Source organism: Protopterus annectens, chromosome 11.part0 (assembly GCF_019279795.1).
Source record: "Protopterus annectens isolate FY-2018-M chromosome 11.part0, PAN1.0, whole genome shotgun sequence".
Taxonomy (NCBI): domain Eukaryota; kingdom Metazoa; phylum Chordata; order Ceratodontiformes; family Protopteridae; genus Protopterus; species Protopterus annectens.
Genome location: NC_056745.1, coordinates 1390848903 through 1390873654, shown reverse-complemented (window position 1 = coordinate 1390873654; position 24752 = coordinate 1390848903). Strand labels below are relative to the sequence as shown.

At 38.6% G+C, this 24752-nt stretch overlaps 1 protein-coding gene across 2 annotated transcripts in view; it reads left to right on the top strand.

Moving 5' to 3' along the window:
- The window catches only part of DOCK4 (dedicator of cytokinesis 4), a 3006016-nt gene that overhangs the window by 1928802 nt on the left and 1052462 nt on the right, over positions 1–24752 (top strand). For both annotated transcript variants that reach the window (XM_044088673.1, XM_044088674.1), the window contains exon 15: positions 10691–10853. In XM_044088673.1, the coding sequence (XP_043944608.1) occupies positions 10691–10853 (163 nt within the window). The remainder of the gene's footprint in view (positions 1–10690; positions 10854–24752) is intronic.

The window sequence follows — 24752 nt, the reverse complement described above, 5'->3', positions numbered from 1 at the left end:
GATCAGACAGGAGTCCCTGTAGACTATGATGTCTGCAGATGACATTGTGATCTGTAGTGAGAGTAGGGAACAGGTGGAGGAGACCCTGGAGAGATGGAGATATGCTTTGGAGAGAAGAGGAATGAAGGTCAGCAGGACTAAGACAGAATATATGTGTGTGAATGAGAGGGAGTATAGAGTAATGGTGAGGATGCAAGGAGTAGAGGTGGCAAAGGTGGATGGATTTAAATACTTGGGATCAACAGTTCAGAGTAATGGTGAGTGTGGAAGAGAGGTGAAGAAGAGAGTACAGGCAGGATGGATTGGGTGAAGAAGAGTGTCAGGAGTGATTTGTGACAGACTAGTACCAGTAAGAGTGAAAGGGAAGGTCTACAAGAGGGTAGTGAGACTAGCTATGTTTATATGGGTTGGAGACAGTGGCATTGACAAAAAGGCAGGAGTTAGAGAGCTGGATGTGGCAGAGTTAAAGATGTTAAGATTTGCACTGGGTGTGACAAGGGTGGACAGGATTATAAATAAGTATATTAGAGGGTCATCCCAGGTTGGACGATTTGGAGACAAAGCCAGAGAGGCACGATTACATTGGTTTGGACTTGTGCTGAGAAGGGATGCTGAGTGTATTGGGAAAAAGATGCTAAGGATGAAGCTACCAGGTAACAGGAAAAGAGGAAGGCCTAAGATAAGGTTTATGGATGTGGTGAGAGAGGACATGTAGGTGGTTGGTGTGACAGAACAAGATGCAGAGGACAGGAAGAAATGGAAACAGATGATCAGCTGTGGCAACCCCTAACTGGAACAGCCGAAAGAAGATGATGAGGATTTACAACATTAATAATGAGATTAGTACCAATGCCCTGGCAAAACATGTTATCCAAAAGGGTACAGGTCATAGCTTTAAGTTTCTAGCTACTGACACTATAACATCTAGTCTAAGAGGGTAGATGTAAGGGATATAATTGAAACAAGTGAGATGAGATGGATCATTAGAATGAGGGCGAACAAGGGTAGTTGACGGAATGATAAAATATCTATTAAACCTGTACTAAAAGCAAGACCCAGAAGGAAAAAATAAATATTGAGACTGTCTACTATAAATATATATTACATATAAAATAAATATATATGTATATATATATATATATTTATATATGTATATATATATATATATATGTATATATATATATATATTTATATATGTATATATATATATATATATATATGTATATATATATATATATATATATATATATATATATATATATATATATATACACTTTCAGTTTATTTATACATGTGGATGTTCTATTTGGATTTTACTCACAATTTTTTATTCTGTTTTATATATGAATTTCTTAGTACTATAGCACTTTAAATACTGTCATGTGATGGTATAGAATTTTTTGATTGGTTGTTGTGTGTTTTTAAAAAGGGGAAAGGTTGAAGTGTATTTTTTGTCTGGTGAAGCAGTAGTGATTACTACGAAAGTGCTCACAATAAACTTGGATTACCTGGAAACTTTGATTGTTTTGTGGTGAACAGATAAGTATGCTTAAAGCTTTTGTTGTGGTTTGGTTCACATTCCTACTTTTTGATACAATTTTTTACACTTTGGGACTTAGTGAACCACTTATCCTGTTTGCTGCTGTTTTTTACTTCATTTGTGTTTTGTATCTGGAGCAGACTGGAACCATGGCTGAAGGAGGTCCTAACAACCTTGAATTGGATTATGTTCCTGCTACTTATAAAAAAGACTGTGTGCTAGGAATGAAGAGATTAACTACTTATTTAAAAGCAATGAAAATCCTTTACTCAACCTCACTAATCAACAGACATGTGAGAGGAACATGGTGAGTAAAGGTAATATGTAGGATATGTTTAGAGAGTTATGTAAGCTTGAGAATAATTTATTTAAACTAAAGAGACTACAAATGCAACATTACCATTTTGAAGCCTGTATGAAACTACAACTAGTACCTCGTGGGCTAAGAGTTTTAAAAATGCCCACATATGGGGAGAGGTATGAACTGCTTTTGTCTAAATGGCAACAGCTTAATCTTGACGTGAGCCTTAACTGTATATGCCTACTCACAGACTTTTTTAAACCAGAAGAAGAGAGAGGCTGCTTAAAACAATAAGTAAAAAACAGAATTAATTATATGACACTTTTCCAGCCGAAATCATAGATGAGCGACTGGATAAGATGTTAGACACATTGGTTATTTTCGACAGAAGATTAATGCAACAAAAATCACGCAAATAGAGAGAGACCAGGCTGATTTTGCAGCTGGACATGTGTTTACTTGGCTGCAGACTCAGGCAGGAGCTTTAACTGAGGAAACAGCAAGGTTAGAAGCACCTCCCACTGATGATGACTCGAGCAGAAGTTTGGAAGAGCCAGCCGTTACTGATGAGACGTTTGTACCACAGAAAATGGATTTAGAGAAGCAAATGGAATGAGAAGCCAAAAGAAAGACAACAAATCAGTTAAACAGTGCTCCAAGTATCCTGCATTCTACTTCTACTTTCAAATCAGTGCAGCAGGCACAGGATAGGTCACACCATTTTCCAATGCCAATAGATCAATGCTGTCCAGGCTTCAGATCAGGGAGTAGAGGCAGAACCAAGAGAACATTACCTATAGAACCACACAACAGCAAGACGCTAAAAAAATTTGGAACCTAGTAATCAGTCCTTAATTTGGAATATTTCATCAAGCCTTTTAAAGGCAGATGAGATTTCACTGGTGATTAAATGTCTAGGATTTATACCTACATGCAGAACTGATTTGACTGATGCTGTAGTTGAGCTAAAGCCGCTTTCTCGTAATACTATGTTGAAACTAATTTTTAAAAATGACTTTAAAAACAAAAATAATTGTAATGATGAACAGATGAGATTTTATAAACTTGGTGTATATACTCCTGCAAGTCATCCTATATTAGAGGCATTTGAAAAAATATGTGAAGATGAAATAACAGCTATGTTTGAGACTAAAAGCTCTAGACACTTGTCTGATAACTTGAGTAAGCTAGAAAGAGAGTAATGTTACAAAATGACCCCTCCATAGTAATTAGAACAGCTGACAAGGGAAGACCCATAGTAGTTATGGATAGTGTGTTTTATTTCCAGTCTATGGAGCAATTATTAGATGATAGTAGTGCATATTAGAAAATAACTAAGGAACATGTATGTAGGTTGGTTAACAGGACAGATGAAACACTATGTGATTAACTGTACACATCAATTTATAATTATATGATTATGTGTTTATTAGTGACCCGCTGATACCTACTATACAAGGTCTTCCTAAAATACATAAAAATCCTTTGTGTCCACCATTTAGAACTATTGTCCCCGGCATGAATTGGGGTCCTGACTCCATTTCAGTGTTTATAGAAAAGCATATAAGACCTTTATTAGAAAAGAGTGCTCGTATATTAAAGGATACTAAGCACTTTTTGAATGACCTATACTGAGTTGAGACTGACTATATGGACATGGTGAATTGTACATTTGTGACTCTTAATGTTCAATCACTATTCACTGTGATTCCTAATGATATGGGACTAGATATGTTAAAGGAGTACTTGAAAAAGGATAGCTGATATGATGTGAAGTTTACAAATCTGTTGTGTTTACTTATGGAGATGCTACTTGAAACAAATGTGTTTTTCTTTAATCAGGTATTTTACTTGCAGAAGGATGGCGTAGTTATGAGCACTTCTAGTGCCAGTAGCTACGCCAGTGCTGTAATGGCCGTATGGGAAGAGATTCATCTTTTAGGAGGCCCCTACAAAGATAACATTATATTCTACCGGAGATTTATGGATGATTTGTGTTTAATATGGAGAGGTGATAATAATGAGCTTTTAGAATTTTATACTTATTTAAACAACTATACCTTGTTTTTAAAGTTTACAATGAATAGCTCTTACAATAACATACATTTCGTAGATGTCAGCATAATGGAGTATGATTTAGGAAGAATAAACACTAAAATTTATAGGAAGCCATGTTATAGAAATTCATTTTTACATAGATGTAGTATGCATCACCCCATATTTTTAAGAACATTATAAAAGGTCAAGGATTACGTCCATCCAGGCTAAATGCAAGTAATGAAGGTTTTAGTACTGAATTGGATCCTTTAAAAGATGTTTGTGTCTCGTGGATATGGTTTGTGTCTCATGGATATGATGTTAGTGAAGTAGACGCAATATTGGATGGAGTACATAGAGTTAGAGAGAAAGAGGGAAAACCTTATTTTTCAGCAGGTCCATGGGGTAATGAAATGTCACATGTGAATAAATCTGTTGTGAAGGTACCAATGGTTTATTCCAGCAATATTGTTAGAATGAAGAGTGTTTTAATGAAGCATTAGAATATTTTATTGACCAACCCTGAAATTAAATCAATAGTGGGCAATAAACTGACTTTTGTTTTTAAGAATCAAAAGTCGTTAAAGAGGAGGTTGTGTTATCCTATAGCATTAAATTCACAAACAGATTCAACGGATGTTTTTGGAACCCATCCATGTAAGAAATGCAAGTATTGCGAGTTTATAGATACTTCAAATATGTTTTCTCATCCTGGCATAGGAAGGGTGTTAACATTTAGAGTAACAGCCACTCGTAATATTAGCCATATAGTTTATTTAGCCCATTGTGTAGTCTGCCCAGCCTTCTATAGAAGGTTTTGAGACAGAATAAGAGAACATATTTACAACATTAATAATGGGATTAGTACCAACGCTCTGGCAAAGCATGTTATACAAAAAAGTACAGGTCATAGCTTTAAGTTTCTAGCTATGGACACTATAACATCTAGTGTAAGAGGGGGAGATGTAAGGAACATAATTGAAACAAGTGAGATAAGATGGATCATTAGAATGAGGGCAAACAAGGGTAGTGGACGGAATGATAAAATATCTATTAAACCTGTACTAAAAGCAAGACCCAGAAGGAAAAAATAAATATTGAAACTGTCTACTATAAATATATTACATATAATATATATATATATATCTACACACATATACTTTTAGCTTATTTATACATGTGGATGTTATATTTGGATTTTATTCACAATTTTTAATTCTGTTTTATGTATGAATTTCTTAGTACTGTAGCAGTTTAAATACTGTCGTGATGGTATAGAATTTTTGATTGGTTGTGTGTTTTTACAAAGGGGAAAAGTTGAGGTGTATTTTTTGTCTGATGAAGCAATAGTGATTACTGTGAAAGTGCTCAGAATAAACGTGGGTTACTTGAACACTTTGGACTGCTTTGTGCTGAATGGCTACATATGCTTAAAGCTGTTGCTGTGGTTTGGTTCACATTCCTACATTTGCTGCAATGTTTTATACTTTGGGACTTACTGAATCGTTTATCCTGTTGGCTGCTGTTTTTTACTGCATTTATAAAAGGAAATAATGAAGGCTGTCCATAACATTTCTTAACAATCAGGAATTAATGATTTTGGAGTTGTCTGAGTGTGTGTTAGTTGAACAGCTGTGTAGTGGACTCCATATGGTTGGCAATGCAGTTGATCAAGAGATGTGAAAGAATACACAAATACAGGGGTTGGGAAATTTGCCCTTATCCCATGTTTGTGCATTCCAAATTAGCATATATGATTAGCAGGGGTTGTTTTTGTGTATGTAAGTGGGTGTGTGTATATGGGGTGCTGGAGTGGTTGCCCCCTTCAAAGAACAGTATTTTTGTTTGTTTTTTAGAAGTTTTGTTTTGAATGTGCTGAAACTGCTTCTCAGTGGATACATAGTACTATGTCAGTTACTTTATTTTCAACCTTTTGTTACAATCGACATTGGGTGTTTTAGATTTCATGTGGTAACCTCTCTCCATATATATATATATATATATATATATATATATATATATATATATATATATGTGTGTGTGTGTGTTTGTGAATTAGAAAACTAGCCAAACCATCTGCTGAGTTATCTTGTAAATAAAATCAAAAGATAGAAAAGCATAAACTGGCCCAAGTTATTTTTGATTTTGACGAATATTTACTCCAGAATACAGTTGCTGTGAATGCTTTCATTTTTAATACAGCCGGACTTCTTCAGGCAAGAAGCTTTTGTAAAACATGCTTTTGTATCATTTTATCCAGCAAAACTTCAAGATGCAGCCAATTATAAGTAAAAATTAGTCTTTGGCTTACAATCTCTGTTCTAGTAGAAGCTAAAGAAAGGTATAAAATCTGCATGGGATATAATGGACCTGTCTGGAAAACAGAGTTCATCATTTAAAATAGTTTGTTTTCTTTGTTGTGTAAAACGACAATTTTAAGGTATTTCATGCTTGTTTATCCATTTACTTGGAGAACAGCAAGCCTTATGGCACCAGCAGTCTCTTGCCGTACAGGGTCTTTATTAATTTTCAGTCCTTTTTGGCATCCAGGCTGGGGTGCACCAGTAAGGAAGACAATTATCCTCATTAAACTGAATGTATCTTCTAACGTCATGGGGAAACTACAAAGCCAGCCTTGGCCGTGGCCAGAATGAGAGTGCTGTGAACCAGTGGAAGAAATTCTGCATAGCTGTCATTCTCAGTAAACATCAAGTCTGCTTGTAAATTGTGCAGTGCAAGGAATTGTTTCAGAGTTTAACTGCAAGAAATACTTGGTATGTGAGTGCCACCATTGATTTCAGGCTTCACCAATGGCTCTCCATTATCATGTCTCCTCTCAGGTCCCTGAAACTTGCTAATTTCCCCTGATGTAACATACACTATACTATGAGGGTCTACCTACTTGAAGAGACACCCCCACAGAGATCCCTCCAGTTACTCATGTATAGGTTCAGCCAAGACTGTGAAGTGCTGGGGTACCAAGAGTGGTACAGGGAATAACTATGGAGCCATCATACTTTGGCTTTCAGGGTTCTTCTATAGCCTTAGGTCTCCTCTATTAATATGCAGATACCACCTTTGTCATGAATAGTTGGTCACTGTAGAGGGGCTTTGACCATGTGAGACCAACTTGAGCCTACATGCAATCACATCTTTATTGTTCTCCTTCCCTCCAGTACAGCATCATCTGCTCTGATCTCCAGGTTCTGCCAGTACTTAGAGATGCCTAGCATGCTCCCACCACCCAGGATAGGCACAGCCTAGCATGGTCCCACCACCCAGGATAGGCACAGCCTAGCATGCTCCCACCACCCAGGATAGGCACAACCTAGCATGCTCCCACCACCCAGGATAGGCACAGCCTAGCATGCTCCCACCACCCAGGATAGGCACAGCCTAGCATGCTCCCACCACCCAGGATAGGCACAGCCTAGCATGCTCCCACCACCCAGGATAGACACAGCCTAGCATGCTCCCACCACCCAGGATAGGCACAGCCTAGCATGCTTCCACCACCCTGGATAGGCACAGCCTAGCATGCTCCCACCACCTGGAATAGGCACGGCCTAGCATGCTCCCACCACCCAGGATAGGCACAGCCTAGCATGCTCCCACCACCCAGGATATTCATAGACTAGCATACTCCCACTACCCAGGATAGGCACAGCCTAGCATGCTCCCACCACCCAGGATATTCATAGACTAGCATACTCCCACCACCCAGGATAGGGACAGCCTAGCATGCTCCCACCACCCAGGATAGGTACGGCCTAACATGCTCCCACCACACAGGATAGGCACTGCCTAGCATGCTCCCACCACCCAGGATAGGTGCAGCCTATAATACTCCCACCGCCCAGGATAGGCACAGCCTGACATGCTCCCACCACCCAGGATATTCACAGTCCAGCATGCTCCCATCACCCAGGATAGGCACAGCCTAGCATACTCCCACCACCCAGGATAGGCACAGCCTAGCATGCTCCCACCACCCAGGATAGGCACAGCCTAGCATATTCCCACCGCCCAGAATAGGCACAGCCTAGCATGCTCCCACCACCCAGGATAGGCACAGTCTAGCATGCTCCCAAAACCCAGGTTATTCACAATCTAGCATGCTCCCACCACCCAGGATAGGCACAGCCTAGCATGCTCCCACCACCCAGGATAGGCACAGCCTAGCATGCTCCCACCACCCAGGATAGGCAACCTAACATGCTCCCACCATGCAGGATAGGCACTGCCTAGCATGCTCCCACCACCCAGGATAGGATTACCCCTAGCCCCTGCTAATGTAATCCAGTTAATCTAAACAGTACCTGCCTTCACCTGCTCATTCATTCACTTCTTTCTTTTCTCATGTGGTCTCGTGTTTGCAATTTTATTTTGTTTATTTATGTAACATTGGTTTACCGGGAAAGTCCAACTAGGGCAGAGCCCATTTTCAGAGGAGGCCTGGGGAGAAATGCTCCGGGTGCATGTCTTTGGAATGTGGGAGGAAACCGGAGCACCTTTAGAAAACCCACATGAATGCAAGGAGGACATGCAGACCCTGCGCAGAAGTCACCCCACCCAAGAATTGAACCAGAGAATCTCTTGCTATGAGATGATAATGCTAACTGCTGCACGCCCAGTTAGACAGTTCTAAGCCTTCTCTTCTATCCTTTGCTTTTACTTTCTGTGATTCCCCTAGATGCTAACACACAATTTAGCTCTTCCTTGCAAACATCACATCTTCTACTTCTGCATTATAGTTCTCTGGTCTTGTACATTCATCACCTTGTCTTCTCATTTCATTTTCCTTAATATCAAACCCCAAAACAAACGTGTTTGAGGATTTCCAAATCAAAGTAATAGGCGTACTGCCATTATTTGCTGTTTAGATTTGGGTGCCTGCATGTTATGGCTTAAATCAGTCATTTTAACTGTTTATTTTTAGCTCAGCTCACTTTTGTTTTCTAGTAATTTCTCTTTTCTGAGTTTTAAAAATGTGTGTGCTTACTTTGGAATGCATCAATATTCTTTTCACTTGTTTGCTTTTTAGCAGTGCAGTCTGTACTCTGCTATCAATATCACATCCTTCATTCTTAATTGCTTAAGACTACAGCTTGAGTTTTGCTTGTGTTTATTTCATTTGTCAAAAATATCTTTTTTATGCTTTGAAATGTATTTGTTCCTTTGTTGTTCAATATTGCCAGTTATGCACCACATACAATGATGTTTTATAGTATATCCTATTCAAGTCATGTGTACATCACATTACACACTTGTAATTCTAATTTCTGAGATCAAAACACTTAGCAGCAATGATAAAAATGCTAAGTTTACTTTAAAACATGCTTAGAGGATGCACATTAATGTACTTTAACTCATTTATTAACTAAGGAACACAACCTCCTAATGGTTAGGTACCAGTTGGGAATGGCTGTTACAAAATAAAGACTTCATATTTCTCATGATACAGAAATGTCACGCCTTATTTTTTCAGTGCCTTTTTCATTGCAGATATTTACATGTCCTGTACAATAAAAGGGATTCAGAATAGTTTTTTGCGTGAAACCTGGAACAGTTTTAGATACTCTATCAAAAATTTTTTTTTTTTTTTTGCTGTGTTTAAAATGAAACTGCTGTATTTAGGTTTCTGTGGTTTAAACATATTATGTTTAGTGAAAATATATATGAATTACCAAATATATATGTATTTATTTATTTACTAGTTATGATCTGATTGAGAAGAGCTCCTTTTTAAAGCGAGACCCAGGGAGAAAAGCTCCACATGAAATTTCATAAAACATTATATAAGATTTAGAGTACAATTTTCAAACATTTGTACAATAGAAAATAATCAGAAGATTCAACAATTTATAAATGTTTTTATGAACAGCAAACATTAAGCAAAAAATTAAATGTAACAGTATGAGTGCACCTTACATAATGAATTGAGATTAATTATAGATCAAGAGTAGAATAAGTTATGTAGGGGCTTGGATATAAAATAGCCAGGGCAGATGATGAATTAATGAGAGAGAGAGAGAGAGAGAGGAAGCATAGAATACCATCCAGTGTATCGTATAATAAATATTATACAGCATTATTCCTTATTTGCAATAACTTGTAAGAGCTGTATCATTTAGAGTAGATGTATGATTTATATACATTTGTAGTTTACATTCTGATTGTAAACATTTTGTACACAGGAATACTTGGATAGAGACAGAACCTGCCTTTGACTGCCATTGCCTGTATTTCTGTACTTATGTGTTTTGTACTTCATAGTTCTAGTCTTTGTAGATTTTTTTAACAACCCTAACATACAATCAGTTTCACTGGTGATAGTTAGGATCAGATTTTTGTTAAGTCTCATTTGAAGCTTATTTTTTTATGCATGTGTTTAGATCATCCTCAGTGTTATGTGGGGATGAATGCTGGATTTTACAGCAACCTTTGTTTGCTGTTTTTAATTATCAGATCATAAGTAAATAAATAAATAAATACATTGTACATACTTCCTTTATCCCTCCCTTGAATTTTTTGAGGTGTTCTGGGAAAGAGGCTGTTACAACTTAATGTATCTTTTATGGTCAAAAGGACTGCATTTTTAACAGCTAAGACAAAGCATAGCTTATAAATACATCCAGTTATATAGGTATACAGATTCTATATTGGTTTAATCTGAGAAAGACTGAATAATGTGACAGTTTAAACTGAATGGTGAAGGTGAGTTTGATGGAGAATGCAGTACATTAGTGCCTGCTCTGTTACTTGTATTTGAAGTCTTTATTGTAACTGTTCTTTTTTTTTATTTTAAACAGGAATACATTTCATTGGGGTCAGGAGAGCTTTCACTAAGTGAATATCACTCTTTTGTCCTGTATCACAATAATAGTCCCAGGTGGTCAGAACTGCTTAAGCTTCCTGTTCCAGTCGATCAGTTCCGAGGATCACATATTAGATTTGAATTTCGACACTGTTCCAGTAAGTAGCAGCCTTTTGTGGTCTATTGCTTAATTGTTGCTGCTGATCTAACAAGTACATTGCTTGGTCTGTTCTTTGCATATCATAGATTCCCAGGTTGTGTTCCAGGTATAACAATTTCATAGAATTCACTTACTCCTCTATTTTATGTACTCATTGGCATAAAAAAGAAACCAAGGATTTATTTTTTCATTATCACAATAACTGAATTCTTGTTGCAGATTATACACAACAGTATCTAGCATAAACACAACCGAGGATAGTTTATTAAATCAGTATTATTAAATCAGTATACTTAATCATATTGGTATCCTTCATTACCTAAGAAACAGAAATGATGCGCTTTAAAATTCAGTAGGTCTTCGTTTTTCAAAATTATGTCTCTCGAGATTCCATTTTTTTCAGTGTAATACCTTAGGTCTTGGGGCGTGATGTAATATTAAAAAAAAGTTGAGTGAAAAGGAAGCACCCATGTCTGTCTGTTTCTTTATATCCTGAAACATTTAGTAATTAAAAAATAACTAAGCAAAAAAGGAAGTGGGCTTGATTTTTATATATTGTATCATGTCTGTAAAAGGGATGAATTTTGAGACACTGTAGGAAGAATTTGGTTCATTAGTAATTGCTTAGTTTTTTATATATATATATATATATATATATATATATATATATATATATATATATGTGGACTTTTATTGATTAGTTATTGATTTGTGTTAATTATGTTGTATGACTCAGGAGCCTGCTTTTACAAGTGCTTTGTTTTTGTTCTTCCATTGCTCCTTATAAGACAGGTGATCTGTGCAAACATGCAGATGACATATTCACATACTAACGTGTGCTTTTCTCAGGCACACAGGAATGCTGGCAGTGGCTGAGTTAGTGCTGGCCATGGTGTTGATTGTTGCCACCTGTGTCACCACTAGACAGCAGCAATGCTATTGTATATTGCAGTGTTTCTTGACCCTCTTTTGAGCTTAAACTTGTGCTGCATGTAGTTATGGATTTAGATCTGATATCATAGACAGTAGTTATGGTGAATCCCCCTGAAGAGAAATGAGTAATCTGATAGTGAGTAATCGGAATCTGTTCCAGAAGTCCTGTATCATAAAGAGAAAGACTGTGTTCGCAGGGTAATACAAAAGAATACTCTTTGGATTGTGAGGAAAGAAGAAACATATACATTATGAGATGGGAGAGTAACAAGTTTCAACCTCTGATTAAGTACACTGAAGTCATCTTTCAATAATACAGGCATGTACAATGATTATATCTCATTTATTGTAGCATATTCATTAATCAGAAGGATGTAAGTTTAAATGGGGGCTGTTAAGTATAGTTAATAAGGAGAAGCAAGATTTATAAAATCACGTGTTTACAATTTTGGAAACTTCAGAAGTGTCATACATTAAATGTTCAGATTTTGGATGACCATAGGATTAGATTCACATAGGTGACACATGGAAACAGACCTCAGGCTTGTTCTTTGTATAGCCTCATCATAATAATAGATGCATAACCTTATTTCTGCTTTGGCTTCCTGATGCTATTGTGATACTTTTCCCAAGAGAGGATTCTAAACAGGGAAGAATGAGTGGCAGAAAAGATCATTCTGATTGTCAATTTTATGGGGGGTTTGCTAAGCCCTACTGCACTGTGTATTGCTATGCCCCACTCCATATTTTTATATTTTAAGTCCTTATTTCACCCTGTATATTCTGTAGTGTTCATTCTTACTAAAAATTAAATGTTTTCCACAGATCAGTCCACTGCCATGGAAGTAGGGCATCTGCTGGCACCATCAGCTACTCAGGATCATTGAGTGAGGCAGTTGATGGAGAACTAGCAAACGAGCCCTCTGTGGAGGGAGGAGCAAACAGACAACCTTTTAGGTCATCTTCCATGGAAGATTGTGTGGAGTCTGTACAATAGCTGTCTCTGATTTGTATCAGTTGGAACCACCTCCTGGACCTACTAAGCTAGCCAGCTACATCTGGACCATGCACAGACTCAGCTTACAATTCAATATTTTATTGTTTACCTTTTTGACTTTGCAGTCAATGTGTTCAGAATATGTCTTCAGTAAGTATAGGTGGGGCTGCAATAAGTGTGTGTGGCAGTTTCCTGTCCAGGGGGAATGTATGAATAGTTGCAGGCAGCTTTGTCGTTCCCTGTATGTGATGGTTACATGTCCTCTGCAATCTGCATGATTAATTATATTGGGGCTTTGGTTTCCTTTCTTGTCTCAAAGATGTAGGCACATGAACTGCAGGCATTCACATTGTGCATGTTGTGAATGTGCACACCCCACACTGGCATGCACATTTTTGTGTCCTTTAATAGACTGGAATACCATCAACTACTGGTCCCACGTTTGTGTCTCACACAGCATACCTACGAGTCAATACAGTCTCTATCATTGTACATCTTCATGCCTTACACAGCACACCTACAGGGCATCACAGTCTCTATCATTGTACATCTTCATGCCTTGCACAGCACACCTACAGGTCATCACAGTCTCTGTCATTGTACATCTTCATGCCTTACACAGCATACATATGAGTTATCACAGTCTCTATCATTGTACATCTTCATGCCTTACACAGCATACATACGAGTCATCACAGTCTCTGCACATCTTCATGCCTTATACAGCATACGTATGTGTCATCACAGTCTCTATCATTGTACATCTTCATACCTTGCACAGCATACCTACAGGTCATCACAGTCTCTGTCATTCTACATCTTCATACCTTACACAGCATACATATGAGTCATCAAATAGTCTATCATTGTACATCTTCATGCCTTACACAGCACATCTACAGGTCATCACAGTCTCTGTCATTGTACATCTTCATGCCTTGCACCGCACAGCTACAGGTCATCACAGTCTCTATCATTGTACATCTTCATGCCTTACACAGCATACCTACAAGTCATCACAGTCTCTGTCATTGTACATCTTCATGCCTTACACAGCATACATACTAGTCATCACAGTCTCTATCATTGTACATCTTCATGACTTACACAGCACACCTACAGGTCATCACAGTCTCTGTCATTGTCCATCTTCATGCCTTACACAGCACACCTACAGATCATCACAGTCTCTATCATTGTACATCTTCGTGCCTTACACAGCATACCTACAGGTCATCACAGTCTGTCATTGTACATCTTCATGCCTTACACATCACAGTCTCTATCATTGTGCATCTTCATGCCTTACACAGCATACATACGAGTCATCACAGAGTCTGTCATTGTACATCTTCATGCCTTACACAGCATACGTACGAGTCATCGCAGTATCTGTCATTGTACATCTTCATGCGTTACACAACACACCTACCGGTCATCACAGTCTCTATCATTGTACATCTTCATGCCTTACACAGCATAACTGGAGGTCATCACAGTCACTGTTATTGTACATCTTCATGCCTTACACAGCACACCTACGAGTCATCACAGTCTCTATCATTGTACATCTTCATGCCTTACACAGCACACCTACAGGTCATCGTAGTCTCTATCATTGCACTTCTTCATGCCTTACACAGCACACATATGAGTCATCACAGTCTCTATCATTCTACATCTTCATGCCTTACACAGCACACCTACAGGTCATCGCAGTTTCTATCATTGTACATCTTCATGCCTTAACTGCATACGTACGAGTCATCACAGTCTCTATCATTGTACATCTTCATGCCTTGCACAGCACACCTATAGGTCATCACAGTCTCTATCATTCTACATCTTCATGCCTTACACAGAATACTTATGAGACATCACAGTCTCTATCATTGTACGTCTTCATGCCTTACACAGCATACCTACAGGTCATCGCAGTCTCTGTCATTGTACATCTTCATGCCTTACACATCACACACATCACCGTCTCTATCATTGTACATCTTCATGCCTTACACAGCATACGTATGAGTCATCACAGTATCTGTCATTGTACATCTTCATGCCTTACACAGCATACGTATGAGTCATCACAGTCTCTGTCATTGTACATCTTCACGCCTTACACAGCATATGTACTAGTCATCACAGTCTCTATCATTGTACATCTTCATGCCTTACACAGCACACCTACATGTCATCGCAGTCTCTATCATTGTACTTCTTCATGCCTTACACAGCACACCTACCCGTCATCACAGTCTCTATCATTGTACATCTTCATGCCTTACACAGCATAACTACAGGTCATCACAGTCTCTATTATTGTACATCTTCATCCCTTACACAGCACACCTATGAGTCACCACAGTCTCTATTATTGTACATCTTCATGCCTTACACAGCATAACTACAAGTCATCGCAGTTTCTATCATTGTACATCTTCATGCCTTACAGTGTATACGTACAAGTCATCACAGTCTCTATCATTGTACATCTTTATGCCTTACACAGCACACCAACAGGTCATCGCAGTCTCTATCATTGTACATCTTCATGCCTTACAGTGCATATGTACGAGTCATCACAGTCTCTATTATTGTACATCTTCATGCCTTACACAGAATACATACGAGTCATCACAGTCTCTATCGTACATATTCATGCCTTACACAACACACTTACAGGTCATCACAGTCTCTGTCAATTCACATCTTCATGCCTTACACAGCATACATATGAGTTATCACAGTCTCTATCATTGTACATCTGCATGCCTTACACAGCATGGCTACGAGTCATCACAGTCTCTGTCATTGTACTTCTTCATGCCTTACATAGCATACATAAGAGTCATCACAGTCTCTGCACATCTTCATGCCTTATCCAACATACGTACAAGTCATCACAGTCTCTATCATTGTACATATTCATGCCTTGCACAGCATACCTACAGGTCATCACAGTCTTTGTCATTCTACATCTTCATACCTTACACAGCATACATATGAGTCATCGCAGAGTCTATCATTGTACATCTTCATGCCTTACACAGCATACATACGAGTCATCACAGAGTCTATCATTGTACATCTTCATGCCTTATACAGCACACCTACAGGTCATCGCAGTCTCTATCATTGTACATCATCATGCCTTACACAGCACACCTAAAGGTCATCACAGTCTCTGTCATTGTACATCTTCATGCCTTGCACAGAACACCTACAGGTTATCAATCACAGTCTCTATCATTGTACATCTTCATGCCTTACACAGCATACCTACAAGTCATCACTGTCTCTGTCATTGTACATCTTCATGGCTTACACAGCACACCTACAGGTCATCACAGCCTCTGTCATTGTACATCTTCATGCCTTAAACAGCACACCTACAGGTCATCACAGTCTCTATCATTGTACATCGTCATGCCTTACACAGCATACCTACAGGTCATCACAGTCTCTGTCATTGTACATCTTCATGCCTTATACATCACAGTCTCTATCATTGTACATCTTCATGCCTTACACAGCATACATACGAGTCATCACAGAGTCTATCATTGTACATCTTCATGCCTTACACAGCACACCTACAGGTCATCGCAGTCTCTATCATTGTACTTCTTCATGCCTTACACAGCACACCTATGAGTCATCACAGTCTCTATCATTGTACTTCTTCATGCCTTACACAGCACACCTATGAGTCATCACAGTCTCTATCATTGTACATCTTCATGCCTTACACAGCACACCTACAGGTCATCGCAGTCTCTATCATTGTACATCTTCATGCCTTACAGTGCATACATACGAGTCATCACAGTCTCTATCATTGTACATCTTCATGCCTTGCACAGCACACCTACAGGTCATCACAGTCTCTATCATTGTACATCTTCATGCCTTACACAGAATACGTATGAGTCATCACAGTCTCTATCATTGTACATCTTCATGCCTTACACAACACACCTACAGGTTATCACAGTCTCTGTCAATTCACATCTTCATGCCTTACACAGCATACATATGAGTTATCACAGTCTCTATCATTGTACATCTTCATGCCTTACACAGCACACCTACAGGTCATCACAGTCTCTGTCATTGTACATCTTCATGCCTTAAGCAACATACATACGAGTCATCACGGTCTCTGTCATTCTACATCTTCATGCCTTACAGAGCACACCTATAGGTCATCACGGTCTCTGTCATTGTACATCTTCATGCCTTACACAGCACACCTATAGGTCATCACAGTCTCTGTCATTGTACATCTTCATTTCTTACACAGCATACATACAAGTCATCACAGTCTCTATCATTGTACATTTTCATACCTTACACAGCATACGTACGCGTCATTACAGTCTCTATCATTGTACATCTTCATGCGTTACACAGCACACGTACAGGTCATCACAGTCTCTATCATTGTACATCTTCACTGCGAAGATGTTATGTCACAGTAAGTTTTTTTTTAGTTTTTCTTTTCCATTTTTTCCTCCCACTATAGTGCAGTCATGTACTTGGTATATATATCATTGTTTTGGGCAGTGAATGGCGACTTTTCCTTTGCAAAAAGATATATATTTTTTATATTTTTATTGCTTTTTCAACTCATTTTTAAAATTACATCTTTGGTGAACCATGTACAGAAAAAGTTATGTTTGATAGCTCATAAGTAATCCCCCTTACACTTATGGCTTTCAGGGGAAGGTTGTGGCTACCCCAAACCTTGAATTGAACAAAAGTGAAACTGGAAATGAAAGAATGAATGAATGACGTATTTTTATTTAGCAACAAAAATATGATTCATAGGTTCATAGGTTCATACTAGGCTATCTGCCCAAGGGCATTTATAAGCCTAGCCCCTAGTTATGTGGCTTTCGCCACCCCTTTAGTTTGAATAAAACTATGCCTATTATTTTGCTGTGCCTCTGTCAAGCAGTGACACTGAAGTAATCCCTGGGGTATATCTGCGATCTCCCATCCATTGGTCAAGATTCCTCTTGAACAAGGCCAGCGAGGTGCTCTGCCTCACATGTACCGGGATTTTGTTCCACAGCATAGGGAGTCTCTGGGTGATGAATCTGTCCCTCCAGCACGTTCTATTAATAACCGTGTCAAGGTTAAGTCTCCACCCTTGTGGTTCTGAGGGATCTAGATTTTTTGAGGTGAAGCATATTCATCAAATCTGGGTTTGACATGGCCTTATATGTCAGGCACAGGTCACCTCTGAGCAAGCGGTATGAGACTGAATAGAGCTGGTGTTCTTTCAGTCGGGCAGCATAAGACATATTTTTGAGACCCTTTATCCTTTTGGTGAGGAACTTTTGGGGCCTTTCCAGCTGCTGCAGGTGTCGGGTCAGATACATTCCGAATGGGGCATTGTACTCAATCATAGGTCTAATGAGTGATGAGTACAGGGGGACGATGACCTCCCTTGATCTAGATGTGAATCCCTTCATGATCAGGTGGGCAATGTAGAAGGTTTTCCTAACTACTTTAGCAACATGAGTGTCAAACAAAAGGCTACTGTCAACCTGGGTCCCCAGATCCCTGATGACTTCTTCTGTGCTCCGTGGATTGCCACCTATATGGTAGCTAGGGGTAACCTTGTTTTTCCTGAAGGGTATGACTATGCATTTCTTGGCGTTTAACTTTAGGCGAAGTTTTTTTTTGGTTAATTTAGACATCATTGTTTTTTACTCAGAAAATATATTTACAATGCATTCAGATAGGGTACATGATAGCTTTCTATAGAACACACACACACACACACACACACACACACATACACACACACACACACACACACAATGAAATTATAGTTCAAAAGTTTATTGAATACTGAATCACACCTCCATAGTTGCATGCCTTACATCTAGTAATGTATTTCTCATTAAGGTATGCTACAGTAGTAATGTATCCTGTATGTGATAATGTCCTCTATAAGTGAGACAAGGAAACTGAATTTAACTGAGTTTAAGCTTTAAATCATTTTTCTGAGAAAGGGATAGTCTTTGACTTTATCTGCTCTCATTATAAGACTTGCAGCACTTATTTTATTTTGGTTCAGATGCTGTATGTTCATATTCTTAGAAATATTGTAAATGAATAATTCATATATTCCTATATATGTTCGCACTCATTTAAAGCCCTTTCACTTAATGTAGGTGTATATACTGAATTGTGAGATTCCGTCTTACATGCTTAGACTTTTGCTGAGAGTAGCAGCTGTGCAGCTCTGACCGGAGCACACATCAGTAAAGTGTTTTATAAAATTCCTATTACAGGAGTGGCACACATGTCCTGGGGTTATTAGCTTTTGTATCATATGTTATGTTGATGAAGCGCAACTTTGAGAGTTCTCCTGCATTTGTCTTTTACTTCATACAGGACAGATCACTAAATAATGAACACATTTCCAGATTTGTGAAAAATAATTTTGTTTCTCAAATGTTTCTCTTGCCTGTACACTAGAATGTTTCAATGTTTTACCTCACAGTCCCCGCCTTCAAAAAAAAATAATCACTGAGTTATTGGGACAGCTGTGACCCCAGCCCTACAGCTATTCTTCACGTGTAGGCCAATTGCTACATACCAATATTTATTTTGCAGACGTAAAATTTTGCGGATGTCAGAGAGCTATACATAAGCAGTTTCAGCAGCTAAAGGAACATATTTCACAGATGATTTAAAATACATTTGTTGCAAATGCATCAAAGGAAGACACAGAAGGAAAAATGCTGATTTAGTGCTTTCTCTGGTATGCATTCCAAAGTTAATTAGCTCCCAAACTGACAGTGTGTTTCAGATAGTTTGTGCTCCTCTTTCCGATGGTAATTATCTCCACTTTGGAAAAGCAGTTTATCTAAAGTGGTGCTCTTCCTTCCTGTCCTACATTATATGCTCTTAACTGAGGCTTCACTGTAAAGATAGACTAACTATTCCTTCAGTCTCCCTTTTATGTAACATTAGTTATATCTCCATGGCAGTTGTTGCAAACAGCTTTCTAAGTCTCATCATTGTAGTTGCAAGCATTTTAAATACCTTGTTTCTGTATTTTAACATATAACTGTATCCGGTTCATATAAAGCAGAGCTTCTCAATTACTCTATTTAAGCATAACTTAAACAACTGGATGGGAGATCATAAATTTATCCCAGGGGTGTCACCTATGTCCCTCATGGATAAGAGCAGTCGGTGCTGATCATAGACTAGCGCTGCAAATATAGACCATACAATTTGGTCAATAAGGGAACAAGGGAATAACATAGCTAGGCTTATAAAGGCCCTAGGACCAATAGCCTAGTAACCTCCTATGAACCTGTAAACCTATGAGTGTTAGGTTCTTTGCATGGAAGGTGTGATGGCTTTTGACTTCGACAACAAATACTGTGTATAATTATATGTGTGGCTGCATTTGTTTTCTGTTTAAGTGGTTGTCTATTCTGTTGGCTGTTTGAATATGTGCATTTTATATTTGTATTTGTATCTGTACTTGTTAAAGATGGTAGAGCACTGATCCCCATGGACCTTTTTCAGACTCAGCCAAGGAGTGCAAGTCAGTTAAGTGACTTGCTCAGAGTCACACAATTAGGCAGTGGAGGTTGAGGGAATCTAAACTTGGCTCACTGAACCACATGAAGCAGCTAATTAACAGCTCTGTAATCACCTGTGCTAACTACCAGACACATTTAGGATTCCTTTAACAGCTTAAAATCTATCTGCTTGTTTACATGCATGATAGGCACACTAGAAATTAAAATACTTGCAACAACATGTATACGTAAATTAACAACTGGATAAATGCAGAAAAAAAAATCTGTCTTGTGAAGCATTTTTTTCTTTATGGGAGAGTCTTGAATGAATCTTTGTAAATTCAGATCGGGTTCCGTGTAGTTCATGGAAAAGACAACAGGTCTACTCGTTGTCTTGTTGAGTTGCAGGAAAACATTTTCACAAGCAGGCATTCATGCTGGCTTGTCATACCGCTGCTTTTTGAGAAGGTATGGAGTAGCTGTGGTGATGTAATGAGGGGAAATGTTACAGCAGTATGTGTCTGTTTCCACAAATCCCCCACTAGCATTTCTTTAGAAAAAGAAGGCCACATCATAAGACCTTCGACCTTCAGCAGTGTTAGTAGTGCCATGGGTAGCATGATTACCTTTTGTGCAGTGGGTTGTGGGTTCTCTTCCCACACTAGGCCAATCGATTATTGATACTTCAGTGTAGCATGGGGGGAGGGATGCTGCACTCCTGGATGTGTCATCCTTCGGATGAGATGTTAAACAGAAGTCCAAACTGCTTGAGTAGCTGATAACTCAGGTGGATGTAAATGATCCAACAGCACATACCAAAAGGAGTAGGGAAGTTTTCTAGTGCCCTAGCCAAATTTCTCCTAGGAGCACAAATATTTCAATGGGTCTGCTGTGAAAAGAGGCCACTAGCCTATTGAGACTATGCCGGTTAAATAATAAATAAATATCTGGTGTGGCTTAGTGGTACATCATGCAGACTGGTGAGTCCAAGGTCTGGGGGTTGAGACTGACAAGGATATTTTGATGGGAGATCGCAGATATACCCCAGGGATTACCTCAGTGTCACTGCTCGACAGAGGCACAGCAAAATAATGGGTATAGTTCCCCATACTAAAGGGGTGGCGTAAGCCACAAAACGATGGGCTAGGCTTGTAAATGCCCTCGGGCAGATAGCCTAGGATGAACCTATGAACCTATGAACCTAAATAAATTCACAAGCTCAGGGTTTATTTATACCCTTTGACCAATGTGTGTTGTCACCCCCATCTCTCTTCAAAGCCTTTGCAACATTTTGTGAATATGTTTTAAGTCCTGTGTCTTGGCAGAGCTGCGCACAGCATAGTCATCTATTTAGGCCAAGATAACATTTTCTGCCCCACTCAGTGTGACAGTCAAGCATTCTGGCCCACGTGCCAGTTCCATTTTTTCTTTTCTTTTCTTTCTTGGCATAGGGGAGGCATCCAGTGTCATAAAGCTGTTTGTCTTTATATACCCTGCACAGAATTTCATACTACCTTGATTTTAATGAAAAAGACAACTGGACTAGTAAACTTCTAAATGACCCTCAAGTTCTAACATTTTCTACAGCTCCTTTCTCATGTTGTCCTTATTCATTTTGAGTATCTTCATTCTCAGTCTGGTACGTACACCCCAGCTTAGCTGTCAATATGTCCCTAAAGTCTCGTAATTAATCCCAAATGTCTTTTTCTTCTTTAGGTGGTGTTTGTTCTGACAGCACAGTGTCATCTGTAGACAATCCTGACATAGTTTCTCCTAATAAATCTGCCAAGGACACCACCCAATACATTCTCCTGATCTATTGGGTGTGCTAAGAACGAATATGTTGTTTGTGTAATAATGTTTGAGCCTGTTTGCAGAATACTGTTTGTGTTTTTTTGCCTTTTACCTGGTAGCACTACTATTTAGTTGACACAATTTCCCTTCTTTGCATTACTAAGTTTCCCCAGCCAACATCTTGTAGTTTGCTGTGCTGGCATGAATAAATGTTATTGCATGTTTTCCAACTCACTATATCCAGTCATTTTCTTTCTGTACATTTCAATTGTATGCCTGTTAGGCTACTGCTAAGGACTGTTGTTTTAGTTCAGTGACATTCTTATGCCTTTCCTTAATTAAATTTAGGAGGCCTTTTAACTGACAGTCCAAAATGGAAGAACCCAGTAGACTATTGCTGTGCTTCTCTGTACACAATCAAAATGGGTGGAAATGATTTGTTCCATTCGGTCACACACTAATTTCCATATTCATGTAGTAGTTTTAAGGTAGCTGATTTGTTCTGACAGAGCATTATTTTATCAATGGTAGATAATTATTTTCAGCTGTCTCATTCCATTCTTATTCCATAAACACATCAAGTACTCAAAAATGAAATGGGCATTTCTGCATGTTAAAACCTTCTTTGGAAAATCAGCTCTGATTAATATTCTCTGTAAAACATCAGCTTCTTTTTATGCTTTAGTATAAGATAATACCATGTGCCCAGGGTACTTAGCAAACTTTTACATTTGGGGTACTCATTGCTTCCACAGCACCTAAAGCTACTCACTGAAATGGCTGTTGTCTTTTGGTAAAAGCTGCAGTAATTCATCTGCTTTGTCTCCAGTCTTATCTGCTTTGTTACTGTGATGTGGATATCCCGCCAATTAATATGTGATGCCCCTGCACTGGGCCAGTAATCAAAGAGCCTCATTCCTCACCACTGGCAACAGTGGGAGATGTACACACTGGGAGGATGACAAGTACACACACAGTACAGTGCAATTTCCTTTAAGAGCACACAGAGATCATAGCCAGTCTGGGGCTGGTTTCTCCCTCTTTCTCCAGATCCCCAGTAAGACTCCCCACTGGCACAGCTATAGAGTTGCGACATTAGCCAGGGTTCCAAGTCCAAGTCCTCTAACACTCTCTCTGTCCAACCAGTGCTTTTCATCCATGCCCAAGTAGCTGACACACAAACTCTTGGAGATTTGCTTTACACACACACTTGGGAAAGGCTGGCCCAGGTTTACTAGCTATGCCCCTTCTTCCCAGACTATAGGGTAGTTATGACTTCCACCAGAACCCGTACTTATTATCTACTATAAGACCCTTACATAGGGTGTCCAATCCTACTGTGTAATGCTACTATTAATCCAAATGGTGATCTGACCAAACAAGGCTATTGGAGTGGCCTGTACAGTGTCACCAAATAGATATACAAGTACTCTTAAGAGCTTAAATATGTCTCACAAATATCAGCCAGAAAGATAGGTTTAAATATATTTAATAATAAAAGAACAAGACAATACTCAGAGTTCAAAATCACAGGAAATATTTTAAAACAACATTGCAGGACAGTCTCATATAAATACAGAAAACACCTAAACTAATCTTTACTATATTCCTGTCTATATCTAGAAGATATAATGTGCCCTAAATCTTACTTACAGCAAGGCAAGTGCAGATGGTGATGATGAGTGGATGTTCTTCCTAGGTCCAAGACAAAATACACAATGCACAGTTTCTCTCTGAGAGAGTTCTTAAATTGATATCAAATGTTACTGCTGGGTTAACTTGGATGACATCAGTTTTTGTCACCTGAATTCAGTTCCCAGGCTAAAACAGAAACTAACAGAATTTAACATCTCTCTCTGAAAAACACATATCTCTCAGATGTTTGCAGATCTTGGAAGTCATAAAACACCTTTTAAACCTAGTAATTACTTCTCTTTCAAGACAATACAAAATCTTTTCGCTATAGACATTGTGCCTGCTACACTGAAACTGAGAGAGAACATTTATGGCACAATCGTAAAGCAGTTTAATTTCAACTTATTTTCCTGAAGTTTTGCAAGTTAACCCTTTTATGTTTGAGTTTCTACTGTTAAAATATACATTTGCACAGTTATATAGTTTATATGCATTTCTGTTCTAAGTCAGCAGTGCATGCTGTGGTTACATTTTAGCTCAGTACCAGGGGAGCCCGCAGGATTTTTTGCAGGGAGGTGCAAACCTGATTCCCCCACTCAGCCCCCTCAGCCATTCCAGTATCCCATTACTTGGCTATTTCTCCCCAGTTACCATAACCACTGTTCAAAACTCTGTGTACATACTGTTTTATGCTTTACTTCTACGATGATTACAGATATTTAATTTGCAATTTTTATTTCAAATTTTATAGCACAAACACTGATAGACATTGGCCAAACACAACAATAATCTTACAATGAAAACAGATGTAGCATTAAAACTTCTCTACCTTTGAAACTCACATTACTGAAACAGCATTGAAATCCACATTTAAAGAAAATGCATCTGGCCAGTGGCAGGTTAAGTTTACCTTTGGGCTGTTTTCAAATCAGAGGCCTCTTGCACACATTTTTAGGACCATGCAAAAGTTATTTGA